This window comes from Sus scrofa, chromosome 6, assembly GCF_054392235.1.
Source record: "Sus scrofa isolate SSC_HxYL_T2T_F1_AM1 chromosome 6, Sscrofa_HxYL_maternal_Yorkshire_Landrace_v2.0, whole genome shotgun sequence".
Lineage (NCBI taxonomy): Eukaryota > Metazoa > Chordata > Mammalia > Artiodactyla > Suidae > Sus > Sus scrofa.
The window spans coordinates 30,251,574-30,266,919 of record NC_139388.1 but is presented as its reverse complement, the minus strand read 5'-3'; the positions used below and the strand labels follow the sequence as shown (position 1 = coordinate 30,266,919).

The 15,346-nt window shown below is 46.2% G+C and overlaps 1 protein-coding gene across 20 annotated transcripts in view; it reads right to left on the bottom strand.

Moving 5' to 3' along the window:
- The window catches only part of SLC7A6 (solute carrier family 7 member 6), a 40,197-nt gene extending 25,327 nt beyond the window's left edge, over nucleotides 1-14,870 (bottom strand). For 3 of the 20 annotated variants that reach the window (XM_021094151.2, XM_084960055.1, XM_084960059.1), the window contains exons 1-3: nucleotides 14,810-14,870; nucleotides 12,973-13,100; nucleotides 1,638-2,196 (exon numbers count right to left, since the gene is read on the bottom strand). In XM_021094151.2, coding sequence (XP_020949810.1) covers nucleotides 1,638-2,160 — 523 coding nt within the window. In that variant the 5' untranslated portion in view covers nucleotides 2,161-2,196; nucleotides 12,973-13,100; nucleotides 14,810-14,870. Of the gene's footprint in view, nucleotides 1-1,637; nucleotides 2,197-12,972; nucleotides 13,101-14,535 lie in introns of all 20 variants that reach the window. The other 17 variants (XM_021094154.2, XM_084960056.1, XM_021094155.2 and 14 more) reach the window with 14 other exon arrangements.
- Between the last annotated feature and the right edge of the window lie 476 nt (nucleotides 14,871-15,346).

Below are 15,346 nucleotides of genomic sequence, written 5' to 3'. Positions count from 1 at the left end.
TGTTTCTTTTGAAGAACATTTCACAAGGAGAGAAATCCATAATATACTTATGTTTAAAAAGCAGAATATAATGTGCAAAGTATTGTTCTAATTCCACATAACAGAAAGAAATGAAGATGCAACTGAATTATTAAAAGTGCTCATTTCTTGGTGGTAGATTATAGGTGATTTGAGGCCAATTTAATTTTCTCCTTAATGAATGTGTTTTATAATCAGAAAATTATCCCCTTTTTCAGAGAACTCAGTCAGGTAGGATTCCCCAAGCAAAACCCTATCAGATAATCAGCTGAGTACCCACCTTCCCTCCGCCCAGGGGTTTCTGTGGAGGCGCTCCCTTTAACATCTGTCTTTAATAAATTCCCTAGAGTCAGGAGGCACAGCATATTGTACAATCCTTTATTGCTAACTCCAAGGTACTTTCAGTCTATTTTTAACACTGTGGATAAACTACACATACTGCCAAAGCTTTTGCAAGCAAAGATACGGAAAGAACAGAGTATAATTAAGTGCCTCTGGCAGCACAGTGCTAAGGAACACAGGGATTTCTGGCCACTTCTCAGCTAAAACACTAGCTTTACTAGACCAAGTTCACAATATTCTCTCCCTTTCAGCAATTTCACACAGAATTCCTCCTTACTACCTCATAAGAGAAAAAGGAAAATAAAGACAGATACACTGGAATCACTCAGGTCCTGTTCTGAGAAACCCAAATACAGGGTAGAAGCCACCTTCCTCGCTGACCGCAGACAGAGCTTGTTTACAAAGTCAGTGTAAAGAAATCTGAAACACCAATGGGAAAAAGCCATTTTGGTGTGGTGCCTGCTGCTCAGAATGGGCTGCAAATTGCGGCAGCAGCAGGAGGGAAGGGTTCTGCTGTGAGCCTGAGGGATAAAATGCCTTGGGACCATCACAGTCTAGAGAAGCCCATTTCCTCACTGATGGCTTTACACTGGTTTAGGAGTAAAAGCTGGGAAACAAAATAACTTTTTTTTTCAGAGCAGCAGAATAAAGGGCTCAGCACTGAGGGTTTTCTCCTGTGCTAAGTTACAACCAGTGATGCTGACACCAATCAAAACACCTGACAAGACATGCACCAACCTGTCACATAGACTGGGGAGCAGAACTCAGGGACAGCCAAGAGTGGAAGGAATGTGAGGCACCAAAAGCCACAAACATTTTCAAACTTCCCCGATCACCATCCTTCACCCTTATTTATCTCAGGAAAAAAATGACTTGTGAGATTAATTCTTCAATAGGTGAGATACCACTCTTTCCCCACAAAAAAGCAAAATATGCTATTCAAATATGAAGTATCATTAGCATTAAAAAAGTAACCCCTGCAGTTCCCGTCGTGGTTCAGCCGTTAAGGAGCCCCACTAGCATCCATGAGGATGCCGCTTCAATCCCTAGCCTCAGCAGTGGGTTGAGGATCCGGCATTGCCGTGAGCTGAGGTGTAGGTCACGGACGCAGCTCGGATCCAGTGTTGCTGTGGCTGTGGCGTAAGCCGGTGACTACAGCTCCAATTGGACCCCTAGCTTGGGAACCTCTGCATGCCGTGGGTGCGGCCCTAAAAAGACAAAAAAAAAAGTAACCCCCACCCCCACACATACTCCTCCGACTAAACCCTCAGACTTACACATGCAGGCGGCAGCGAGGAGACGGCAGGCCAGGTACGGGGGCTCACAGGTGGGAAAGGAGGGCTGGATGATGTAGTTGGCGAAGGTGATAGCAATGATGGCCTGACTGGTGGGCTCAACAATTAGCAGAGAGGCCCAGAGGCGGATAAAGGCAATGAAGCCTCCAAAGGCCTCAAGAATATAAGCATAGCTGGCCCCAGACTTGGTGATGGTGGTCCCCAGTTCGGCATAGCAAAGGGCACCCACAACAGAGAAAAGCCCACCAATGGCCCATACGACCAGTGACAACCCATAGGAAGCAGTGTAGACCAGCACGCCCTTGGGTGAGACAAAGATTCCTGAGCCGATCATGTTGCCCACCACCAGGCTGATCCCATTCAGCAGAGAGATCTCTTTCTTCAGCTGCATAGCTTCTGCGGACTGCTGAGGTAGCATGCTGACATCTTCCTCCTCCCTGGGCTGGCCGGCCTTAGGAATAAGATGGTACGTGGGTTGGGGGCTCTCCAGCTCCCCGGCTTCCATGGCAATTGGTTCCTTCACACCTGTGTTTACTCTGGCCTGGTAAAGAATATAAGTATGTCAGTGTAGGGTAGGAGCTGATAAGGCTCTAGTTTAGACCTGCGAGGCAGGCAGGTTTCCCTGCCCACCTCTTGTGTGGGGACAGCATGAGTCATACACAGGCCTAAAGACAATAAGCCTGTCTCATTCTCACTATAGGACAGAGAAATGGAGGCAGGCTGACCTCCACAGCTCCCCAAAAAAGATAACATGCTCAGGCATGATATGAGGGTGACTTCCAACAAGAGGTACCTGGCTTGACACCCAGGGTAGGCGGGCATTGGGTTTAGCCATAGCATGGATTCTCCCTCAGATGTAGATTTTGCTCTTTTCTTACCAACTCAAAACTGGCACACCTGCCCTGCAGAGAAGACCAGAGTGCCAGCACCAGGGTCACAGCCCTAGCCAGTCTGTTGGGCATCTCAGTTTCCATACCCACGGATCTCCACCCAAACATCAACAGCCAGAAGTGGAGAGGTCTGGAGCTACTCTCAAGCCAGCAAAGAACATGAACAGGTGGTGGGAAGTGCTAGGAAGATGCTGAGACAAGGGCATATGTTTACTGCAGAGACTGGACCAAGGAGAGAACCTCCATGAAAACACACCTGGGTGTTGCTGTGTCCTCAACTCCCACCTGACTTCCCACATTGCTACTTGCCCACTCAACAGTTTGTTCCAATGTGCCCCGAAAAGAGGGATAATATAACAAGACCAGAGGGCCCCCTAATGTGGGACTCTTTTGCTATTGGCTTATTTGCTTTCCTCTTCTCACAATAACCTGGGGATACAAAAAGATTCCCACAAAACAGGACCCAGGACTCTTGACATCCAATCAAAGCCATAAGGCTTCTTGAGTTCCCATGTGGCACAGTGAGTTAAGGATCTGGCATTATCACTGCTGTGGCTCAGATTCAACCCTTGGCCCAGAAACTTCCACGTGTTGTGGGTGCAGTCAAAAAAAGGGGGGGCTTCTCTTGGAGTTCCCGTTGTGGTGCAGAAGAAACGAATCCAACTAGGAACCATGAGGTTGCAGGTTTGATCCCTGGCCTTGCTCAGGGGGTTAAGGATACGGTGTTGCCGTGAGCTGTGGTGTAGGTTGCAGACGAGGCTCCGATCTGGCATTGCTGTGGCTGTGGCATAGACCAGCGGCTACAGATCCAATTGGACCCCCAGCCTGGGAACCTCCATATGCTGCAGGTGTGGCCCTATCAAACAAAAAACAAAAAACAAATGAACAAAAAAAGGCTTCTCTTATCCACGTATCTGGCATGGGAAGGCATCCTGTAGGGAAATGGTGAGCACGCACATGTGTACACATACATTACTATTATTACTACCACTACTACTACTTTTGGATTAGCATTGGTCCCGTCCATTAACCTCAAGAAAGTTGGATTCCACACCAACTTACCTATGAAGGATTCAGAATCTGTCAGAGGAAGACAAGCACCTTCCTGACCCTGCACACAGCAGGGCCATGTCCCTCCAATATCTGTGCCCTAGGAATGGGGAATTCAGATCCCCAACTCCTTCCTCATCTCCAGGAGAAAGGAACCTGGTAGGCTATTTAATTCCCACTCAGTTGTCAGTCCTTTAAGGTCACAGAGGTTACTTCCAGAACTAAGAATGGGATCAGTACATCATCTTCCCAGAAGCTTCTCATCTAGTCAACAGTGAATCTTGCCTCATGGAGCTCAAAGCAAGGGAACCACAGTCACTCAAGAGTGAGTAGTTCTCAGGAAAATTCCAATCTGCACAGGCCCCCTGCCCCCAAACGCCTCCCTTACCTGTCACAGTCCCCTTTTGGAGTCTAGGCCTGCGCCCAAGTGAAAAAGTTTCTCTGGGGCCATTAATAAGCCTTCTCCCACTCCCAGAAACGTTGAACCAGCCTACCTCTGCTTACTATGAGGACTGGCTCTAAGGCGGCAAAGCTTTCCTTTCACTCCTGGCACCATGCCATGCATGTTACTCTATGCAGGCACATGGGGAAATGTTTGTTTTCACATGTCTATTGGGTGAGTCCAGCCAAGCATGAAAACAAAACCAGGAAACACCTGAGGAGCCTATAGTCCTATGTAAGAGTCAGGTGCAGGGTCTTCATTCATCAGTGAGTGTTTCCATGTGCATGCTCAATACATGTTAATAAAACCTGGTTGGTGTTCTGTTGTTAATTTGTCTTCTGTCAGTGTAATTTACACGCCCCAGCCAGAGAACCTAAGATGGGTAGAGGGAAAAGGGATTTTCCCCTCCCTTACATTCCTTAAAAAAAAAACTCAGTACAAAGAGACTTAGGTTGGCCTTTCTTTTTTTGTTTTTTTGGTTTTTTTTAGGGCCGAACCTGTGGCATATGGAGGTTCGCAGGCTAGGGGTCGAATCAGAGCTACAGCTGCCAGCCTACACCACAGCCACAGCCACGCCAGATCCAAGCCACGTTTGTGACCACACCACAGCTCACAGGAACCCTGGATCCTTAACCCACTGAGCAAGGACAGGGATCGAACCTACAACCTCATGGTTCTAGTCAGATTCCTTTCTGCTGCGCCAATACAGGAACTTCTAGGTTGCCCTTTCCACTGAGCTCAATATGGAGGCAAGCAACGAAAAGCCTTCCCCTATTCATCAGACCCTAGCTGGTGGGGAGGGGAGATCGGGCTCCCAGGTATTCTTTTTTAACTTTTTTTTTTTTTTTGCTTTTTGGGGCCCATCCATATACGGAGGTTCCCAGGCTAGGGGTTGAATCAGAGCAACAGCTGCCAGCCTATGCCACAGCCATTGCAACGAGAGATCTGAGCCACATTCTTGTCTGTGACCCACACCACAGTTCACGGCAACACGGGGTCCCAACTCACTGAGCGAGGCCAGGGATAGAACCCGCATCTTCATGTGGGTTTGTTTCCGTTGTGCCACAATGAGAACTCCTCTTTTTGAACTTTTGATACCAAATATATGTGCTTTCTATACATCAAACAATTCTCAACTCCCAGCAGATCTGGTATCTTCCATAGTTTAACCAACTCTAACATCTACCTGGAGACAGCAACAGATTCCCCAGATTAAGGACTCAACCTATAAAACAGCCACCCTCCAATTTGAGATGCCAAGTCACAAGTCCTGTGCTTCTGACCATCCAGCTATAAATCGGAGGTTCCCACTACACCCTCTTTAGGTTCAATTAATTTGCTAAAGCTGAGCACAGAACTCAGGAAAACAGTTTACTTACTAGATTACCAGTTTGGTATAAAGGACATAATTTAGGAATAATAAGATGGAAGGGTCAGGCAAGGTATGGGGAAGGGGCATAGGAAGCTTTCTAAAACCCATCCCTTTTGGGCTCTTTATGGAGGCTTCATCACAAAGCATAGCTGATCAAATCACTGACCATTGGTGACTGATTCAACCTCCAGCCCCTCTCCCCTCCCACAAAGTCAGACCTGAACTAAAAGTCCCAACCCTCTAATCACAGGGTTGGTTCCCCTGGCAAGCAGCCCCTATCCTTAGAGGATCTAGATGCTTTCGAAAAATCACCTCATTAACATAAACTCAGGTGTGCTGAAAGAAGCTTACCACATAAATAACAAAAGACATCCATTTCACCTTTATTGATCTGGAGCTATTTCAGGAAATGGGAACAAAACTAATGTTATAACAAAAGACGCCGCTATGATTCTTATTAGAAAATTACAGGAGCTGTGTGCCAGGAATGGTGGACAAAGACCAAATATATATTTAATCACAGTATCACAGGAAGGGAAAAAAAGAGGTATGCTCATTTCACTGGAAAATTTAAAAACAGTAAGAAATGTAATTACTTTGACTTTTTCTTTTTCGGCCTTGCAGCAGCATATGGAGTTAGTACTCCAGCCAGGGATCAGATCTGAGCCATAATTGTGACCGATGCTGCAGCTGTGGCAACGCCAGATCCCTAACCCATACTGTTTGGGCCAGATATGGAACAGAACCTGAGTCCCAGCACTCCAGAGACGCTACCGATCCCATTGCACCAGAGCAGGAACTCCTGCCTTGACTTCTAACTTCCATTTAAGATGTAGAAAGCTGGGGTACATCACTTCCACTCCAATGACAATAAAAAGCTGGATAATCTACAAAATCACAACTTTTCTTTTCTTTTCTTTTTTTTTTTTTTGTCTTTTGTTGTTATTGTTGCTATTTCTTGGGCCGCTCCCGCAGCATATGGAGGTTCCCAGGCTAGGGGTTGAATCGGAGCTGTAGCCACCGGCCTACACCAGAGCCACAGCAACACGGGATCCGAGCCGTGTCTGCAACCTACACCACAGCTCACGGCAACGCCGGATCGTTAACCTACTGAGCAAGGGCAGGGACCGAACCCGCAACCTCATGGTTCCTAGTCGGATTCGTTAACCACTGCGCCACGACAGGAACTCCACAACTTTTCTTGAAGTCAGTAAGGAGCTGAGGTTACAAGCCAACCAACCAGATGCAGAGATGCAAGCTCTGGCTTAACTATGGTGGATGGAGAACAACGGAACCACCATACAGGCAAGAAAGAATTCAGGGACAATTTTTAATGAATTACTAAAGGTTAAGTGTGGGTTATCAAGAGACACTCAGAGATATTTCTCCAGTGAGACCTCATGGGTGTTCACAAGAAATACTAAGCTAGAGAAAGCCTCTCAGGAGTGCTGCCCTGGAGAAGGAAAGCAGTCACTGCTCTGGAAAAAACACAAAGATCTATCTGCTCCAGTCTCTAAAGAATAAAAATCTTAAGCCCCTGGCTAAAGCGCAAACCCCATCTCTCCCAACAGCTGGGATAGTGTGAAAGAAAAATAAAACAACCCTCTATGCCTGGCGGGGAGAAAGGAAATTCTGGTCCAGACCATTAGAGATGGCAGGCTCACCCAGAAACATCCACCCACCAGACCTGGGGAAACAGGGCCTGCCCAAGGCTGAGGCTAAACCAAAACAACAGAGAAGCCCTCTACCACTCCCTCAAACCAGGTTAGCAAGCACCCAGCAACAAGGCGCTGGTAGACTGTGCACAGAGGCACAGGTGCACAAAGACCTAAAGCTGAGGGTAGAGCATAAACACACAAAAATCCACCCTCAGGGCAAGGAAACACCAGAGGAATGTGGAGCCACTGATGCACATAAGGTAACCATAGCAACAACAAAATCCAAATCCAAATCCAACTCATATCCTGACTCAAACTCTCACATTAACAGGCTAGCAAAAGAAAGTGTACCCATTTCCTAAAATAAAGACTATATACGTCAACCCATGTATTACATCTGCGAGTTTCCATTGTGGCTCAGCGGAAACAAATCTGACTAGCATCCATATATTACATCTGACAACCAATGACAAATCACAAGCAACGCAAAAAAGCAAGAACAACCCACTATCAAGAGGCAAATTAATCAGCAGGACAAGACTTTGAGATGATCCAGACATTAGAACTGGACACAGAATTTAAAATAACTATGATTAATATATTAAAGGTTCTAATGGAAAAGTTGGACAGCATATAAGTACAGATGTGAAATTTCAGCAAAAAAATGAAAACCGTAAGAGTCAAAATGTGAAAAAAAAAAACAAAAACAAAAAACAGAACAGAGCATCTAAGAGGTATAGGACACTATCAAATGCTCTGAGGTAAACAGATATAGGATCTCAGTTTCCAGACCAGGGACTGAATGCAGGCCACAGTGGTGAAAGTGCTGAGTCAGAACCACTAGACCACCAGGGAACTCCTTTTTTTCGCTTGTTTTAATTGCCTTAGAACATAACTGACTACCTAAAGCAAAAATAGTAGCAATGCATTGTTAATTTCTAGCATATGTAAAACTAAAATGTACAACAAGAGCACAAAGAAATATAAATTTTAAAAAATAATTTTAGGACTGACGATCGCAAGCTTGATGTGTTTGAAAACAAAAGACAGTTTGTAGGACCGACGGATCCGAGCGCAGAGAGGTGGAGAGATTCGGGAGACTTGCAAGAGTGCTAATGCGTTCCTGCAGATCTAGGTGGTGGGTATACAGATATTCAATACTCAGTGTACTATTCAAAAAAATAATAATAATAATAATAATAATTTTAAAAATATAAAAAAACAATAGCACAAAAATAGGAAAGATTTGAGAGTTACACTGCTGTAAAGTCCTTACATGTGAAAATGAAGTAATATTATTTAGCGGTAGACTATGATTAATTAAAAGATGTGGGGAGTTCCCATTGTGGCTCAGTGGTAATGACCTGACTGGTATCCATGAGGACTCGGGTTCAATCCCTGGCCTCCCTCAGTGGATTAAGCATCCTGTGTTGCCATCAGCCTTGGTGTAGGTCAAACAAGGCTCGGACCCCACGTTGCTGTGTCTGTGGCATAGGGCGGCAACTGTAGCTCTGATTCAACCCTGAGCCTGGGAACTTCATATGCTGAAAGAAAAAAAAAAAAAAGATTCATATTGTAGTTTCCATTGTGGCACTTCAGGATCAGCAGTGTCTTGGGAACACTGGGACACAGATTTGATTCCTGGCCCTAGTGTTGCCACAGGTGCGGCTTAGGTCGCAACTGCAGCTTGGATCTGATCCCTGACTGGGAGCTCCACATGCTGAGGTGCAGCCAAAAAAGGGATAAAAAAAAAAGATGTACATTGTGAAACAAGGGCAACCACTAAAAAATTAAAAGAGGTATAAATACAACCCCTAGCCTGGGAACCTCCATATGCCCTGGGTGCAGCTCTGGGAGAAAAAAAAAAAAGACAAAGAAATGAGGTATAGGAGTGCCCCTCATGGCGCAGCAGAAACGAATCTGACAGGAACCATGAGGTTGTGGGTTCGATCCCTGGCCTCGCTCAGCGGGTTAAGGATCCAGCGTTGCCATGAGCTGTGGTGTAGGTTGCAGACGTGGCTTGGATCCCATGCTGCTGCGGATGTGGTGTAGGCCAGCAGCTACAGCTCCAATTAGACCCCTAGCCTGGGAACCTCCATCTGCTGCGGGGGCGGCCCTAAAAAAAGGCAAAACAAAACCAGAAAAATAGAGGTATAAATAATAAGTCAACAGTGGAGATAAAACAGATCACAATAAATACTCAATCCCAAAGTAGGTAGAAAAAAGAAGCAAAGAATATACGAAACAAACAGAATAGAGAAAACAACTAGCAAGGTGGCATTTTTTTTGCTGGGGGGGGCCACATCTGTGGCATGTGGAAGTTCCCAGGCCAGGGACTGAACCCTCACCACAGCAGTGACCCAAGCCACAAAGCCAGATCACCAGTCCTTAACCTGCTGAGCCACACGGAAACTCTAAAGACTGATTGATAGATCTGAAAGGAAAAATAGACAAATCCACAATTATAGTTGGAGACCTCAACTCACCACTGTTGGTCAATGATAGAACAAGTAGACATAAAGTCAGCAAGGATCTAGAACACCTGAAAATGGAATGTTCTCACATAGTTCTTATCTAAAATTAGGTGAACTCTGAGAAAAAAGACTGGAATAGAGCTTATCTCCATGCAGGAAATGGGGGAAAATCAGGGGTGGGAGAGAGCCTTACAAAAGGGAAAAACACAGCTTTGGCACCTCAAGTTTCACATGAGAATACCAACCTTACTATCCACTGAGTTGGTTGGCATCCGAGCACAGTTAGAAACCCTCCTTCAAGTGCTGCCTGGTCTGTAGAATCAATTCCAAGCTTCTTAGCAGAGCCTTCTAACTAGACCCCTTGCTGAGTATAGTCTCACCCGTGGTCCAATCACACTGAATTACTTGCAGTTTCCAAAACATGAAGTATTCCAGGGTTTCCAAAGCCCATCAGACAAACACATCTTTCCTTATGCTGAGTCCTTTGCCTCTAATATCCTTCTTCTCTCACCTTTTCCTCAACACCCTGGCTCCCATCTTTCTCCATACATCTTATGTCCGTGTGTGAGTGTGTGTGTGTGTGCGTGTGTGTGTGTGTGTGTGTGTGTGTACTTCAGTCTCTCTCTCTCTAAAACATACAGTCTCTAAAATTATCATTGAAGATGATTTTCATTTAACAATTCCTTGTACCCTAGAAGTTCCTGTCTTGAGAAACTGATGCTAAACCCTCCTTGTAAGGACACAATACAGTGTTCTTATAGGCTATTTTTCAGGCTCCTGCCACAGATAATAAAGGAATTCACCAAACCACTAAAATTTCTTCATGAAAATTTCACCATGAAACTATCATATGCAGTTTTCAGGGGAAAAAAATGGCTCTTTCAAATTTCAATCATAAAGAATACTCTACAAGCTGAATTTTAAAACTTTTATAATTGATGACTATGACAAAAGGTGCTGTTGAGAAAGACACCAAAATCTTAACTGTGGTAAAAACAGAGGACTTTTTCTTTTCTATATTTTGAGTTTTACAAATTTTCCACAATGAAAATGCATTATTTTTTTTAATGCTTAAACTTAAATATATATTTATAGGAGTTCCCGTCGTGGCGCAGTGGTTAACGAATCTGACTAGGAACCATGAGGTTGCGGGTTTGATCTCTGCCCTTGCTCAGTGGGTTAACGATCCGGCGTTGCCGTGAGCTGTGGTGTAGGTTGCAGACGCGGCTCGGATCCCGCGTTGCTGTGGCTCTGGCGTAGGCTGGTGGCTACAGCTCCGATTCGACCCCTAGCCTGGGAACCTCCATATGCCGCGGGAGCGGCCCAAGAAATGGCAACAACAACAACAAAAAGACAAAGAAATAGCAAAAAGACAAAAAAAAAAATGTTTAAATATATATTTATAGTACTTATATCAAGAAATGACACCATGCACAAAAATAAACTCAAAATGGCTGAAAGACTTAAATATACGACAGGACACCATCAAACCCCTAGAAGAAAACATAGGCAAAACACTCTCTGACATCAACATCATGAATATTTTCTCAGGTCAGTCTCCCAAAGCAATAGAAATTAGAGCAAAAATAAACCCATGGGACCTCATCAAACTGAAAAGCTTTTGCACAGCAAAGGAAACCAAAAAGAAAACAAAAAGACAACTTTCAGAATGGGAGAAAATAGTTTCAAATGATGCAACCGACAAGGGCTTAATCTCTAGAATATATAAACAACTTATACAACCCAACAGCAAAAAAGCCAATCAATCAATGGAAAAATGGGCAAAAGACCTGAATAGACGTTTCTCCAAGGAAGATATACAGATGGCCAACAAACACATGAAAAAATGCTCAACATCGTTGATTATAAGAGAAATGCAAATCAAAACTACCATGAGATACCACCTCACACCAGTCAGAATGGCCATCATTAATAAATCCACAAATAACAAGTGCTGGAGGGGTTGTGGAGAAAAGGGAACCCTCCTGCACTGCTGGTGGGAATGTAAACTGGTACAGCCACTATGGAGAACAGTTTGGAGATACCTTAGAAATCTATACATAGAACTTCTATATGACACTGCAATCCCACTCTTGGGCATCTATCCGGACAAAACTCTACTCAAAAGAGACACATGCACCCGCATGTTCATTGCAGCACTATTCACAATAGCCAGGACATGGAAACAACCCAAATGTCCATAAACAGAGGATTGGATTCGGAAGATGTGGTATATATACACAATGGAATACTACTCAGCCATAAAAAAAGAACGACATAATGCCATTTACAGCAACATGGATGGAACTAGAGAATCTCATACTGAGTGAAATGAGCCAGAAAGACAAAGACAAATACCATATGATATCACTTATAACTGGAATCTAATATCCAGCACAAATGAACATCTCCTCAGAAAAGAAAATCATAGACTTGGAGAAAAGACCTGTGGCTGCCTGATGGGAGGGGGAGGGAGTGGGAGGGATGGGGAGCTTGGGCTTATCAGACACAACTTAGAATAGATTTACAAGGAGATCCTGCTGAGTAGCATTGAGAACTATGTCTAGATACTCATCTTGCAACAGAACAAAGGGAACAAAGGGTGGGGGAAAAAATGTAATTGTAATGTATACATGTAAGGATAACTTGATCCCCTTGCTGTACAGTGGGAAAAAAAAAAAAAAAAAAAGAAAGAAATGAAAATTATGTGACTCTTTACATTTGTCTTTTTACCTAGAACACCAGGAAACTCAAGATCAAATTCAACTCTCAATCATAACAAACAGATACCCTCACTTTTCAACAATACCTGATATCTAGTCTTTTCCATGGCTTTGGTTTCCTATTTTTAACAACCTCATTGCAAGTATCTTTAATTATAAACCACCACAACTTGAGTTCCCGTCATGGCGCAGCAGAAACAAATCTGACTAGGATCCATGAGGACACAGGCCCAATCCCTGAGCTTGCTCAGAGGGTTAAGGATCTGGGGTTGCCGTGAGCTGCGGTGTAGTGTGTAGACAGAGTTCACATCTGGCGTTGCTGTGACTGTGGTGTAGGCCAGCAGCTACAGCTCCGATTTGACCTCTAGCCTAGGAACCTCCATATGCCATGGGTGTGGCCCTAAAAAGCAAAAAAAAAAAAAAAAAGAATCCAGCATTGTCGCTGCTGTGGCTCAGGTTCAATCCCTGGCCATGGGCATAGCCACCCCCCAAAAAATAAATCCACTACAGTTACTCTTTAGAAAGAGCTAAAATATTAAAAATATATAATTTAATTATATAATAAATTATAGTGTTACATAATTGTAAGTTATGTGCAAGTCAGTCTTTTTACTGGTATTGTATTCATACTGTACTCAAATAATTAAAACTTTTTACAAATCACAAAGATCAAAGAAAGCTAACAAAGAACAGAGCAATAACATTCACCTGTGAGGAAATAAGCAGACATCACACTTTCATAAGCCACCTCATTGTAAATGGTCAGGTACAGAGAAAAAAAATGAAGTCTCCGTAGCCAGGCCTAATTCCACGTGTCTGTTTTGGCCAATTAATCTCTGCAACAAAGAGTGAGAGGCAACTTATCAAAAAATGAACTGAGTAATCAGCAGGATGATATTTCCTTTTGTAAAATCTAATTTTTACATGCCAGCAGGGGTAGCACTCAATTACTGAGAAGTTCCATCACAGCCACGGTGGGGTGTAACTCAACACGTGTCAGAGAACTACCCTGGCCATTTCAAATCATGCATGTCTAGACAGCTGCTACTCCCTCTGTCCCAGGTCCCATGAGCACCACTTGTGTCTCTTTTGTAGAGTATGCACACATCCTGGAGACTACAGCAGGAAGCAAAGAGGACAAAGGTCAGGAAATTTCCTGTACCAAGAAGTGCCAGGAGGTCAGTCACATAACTGGTATTTACTTTTGATCTATGATAAAAATATGTCCACAGAGAAGGAGGAAGACAGAATATGGAGCCTGTGGTTTTCCACATATTTTTCAGGAAAGGAAAATCAAATATAAGAACTTTAAAAGACAATCTGAGACCAAAATTGGATGCAAAAGCCATTAGCACACAGCGGGAGGACCTCAGCAATGTGAGCGCCTGGGCCATTTCCTCAAGGGGCCTCCCAGCAAGCAGAGAGAGCTGAAAATGATCTCAGGAAGCACACACGGGCTTTCAAAAGTCTGCTCCTTCCAGAGCTTCGAAATCAGGGAGCAGCCCTCAGAGATAAGCAGCGGATGGCGGAGCATTCTGCTAACCGCGAAAGATTGGCTGGCAGTGCTTTTTTTCCCCCATCAAGGATAAAGACTGAATTCTTTTTCTCAAGCACACAGTCCCGTGCACACAAGAGGTACGCCAAAAATAAACGTTAAATTAAATATGGATTCCTGCTTAAAACTGGCCGCAACACAAGTGGTGCCCAAACTGTTTGCTCAGTGCTCCGTGAAGAATACTCAGATTGTTTCACAAATATCTCCTTCCATTTATGACATGAGATGACCCAATGTGAAGCCACTGAGAAGAGCAGTAAGAGCAGGAGCCATCATCCTCCCTCCAACAGGCCGGACTCCCAGCCCAACGCGGGATGGATTCCCCGCGGCCCCCAAAAGCTCTACTTGGCGCCCCACATCCTCGGTCTCGCCCCCCGGGGCCCTTCTCATTTTCAGAGTCTCTCCCACGCGGCACAGGTTCTTCCCCAGCTTCAGATTCACACTGGAGGGTCTCACGCGGTCCCTCACGGTCACAGTGTCGCACTCGGGGCCACTCTGACTGCGGTCTCTCTCACTCACGGTCTCTCTCAATCTCCCTCCCAGTCTCTCACAAATGGAGTCGCCCTCACACTCAGGGCCCCTCTCAGCCACACACACACACACACACACGGAGTCTCCCTCACACTAACGTCGGCACCCGCACACTCTGCGTCTCGCACACGCAGTCACCCCCGAGCCTCCCTCTCTCTCACACACACAGACACACACACACGTACACGCGCGCGCGCACACACGGCGTCCTCCTCGCACGCTCAGTCCTCCACGGCTGGAGGGCCCCTCACGCTCAAGGTCCCGCTCACACGCACGGCGTCCCCCTCGGGCTCGCTCTCAAGCGCAGCGTCTCTCACGTGCCCGCGGCCGGCCCCGCGCCGGGTTCCCAGAACCGCATCCCGTACGCCGCAGTGGCGGCAGCGGCGGGGAGAATTCCGGCCTCAGAGGACGCGGCCTCGGCCCCGCTTCCCCTCCTCGGCCCGGCTCGTGGCCCGTTACCTCGTGGCGGCCGGGAGCCTCCAGGATGCTCTGTCGCGCTGCCCCCGCCTCCGCAGCGACCACTCAAGCCCCGCCCCCGCCACGTCACCCGCAGCCGGATCGCGACAGCGCGCGCCGCGTCGGGACAGGGAGACCGGCTCCGCAAGGGGCCCGCGGGCGGCGGCGCTTCCGGGCCCGGGGGAAGCGGGGGATGGGGAGGTGAGCTGCGCCCAGGCGCCCGCTTGAGCGGCCCAACACCCCCGGCAGGCCTCGACCTGGGCCCAGCCGCCCTAGCCAACTGGACGGCGGTTCCCCGACCCCGCAATCTCTCAGGGTCTCCAAGGGACTCAATACCCGAACGCGCCCCGCCGGGACCTTTAAATGCCCCACACCGGTTCCTCTGTGGCCCTTGGCCTAGAACACCCGGGGGGGCCTCATACAGCTCACACAAGGAGCTCTAAAGGTCTCCATACCCGGTTCACAGCCAGCCCTCCACCTAGAGACACTAGGGAGACACAGACCGACGGAGGATTCGTCCTCCAGGTCACAGCCCCCACC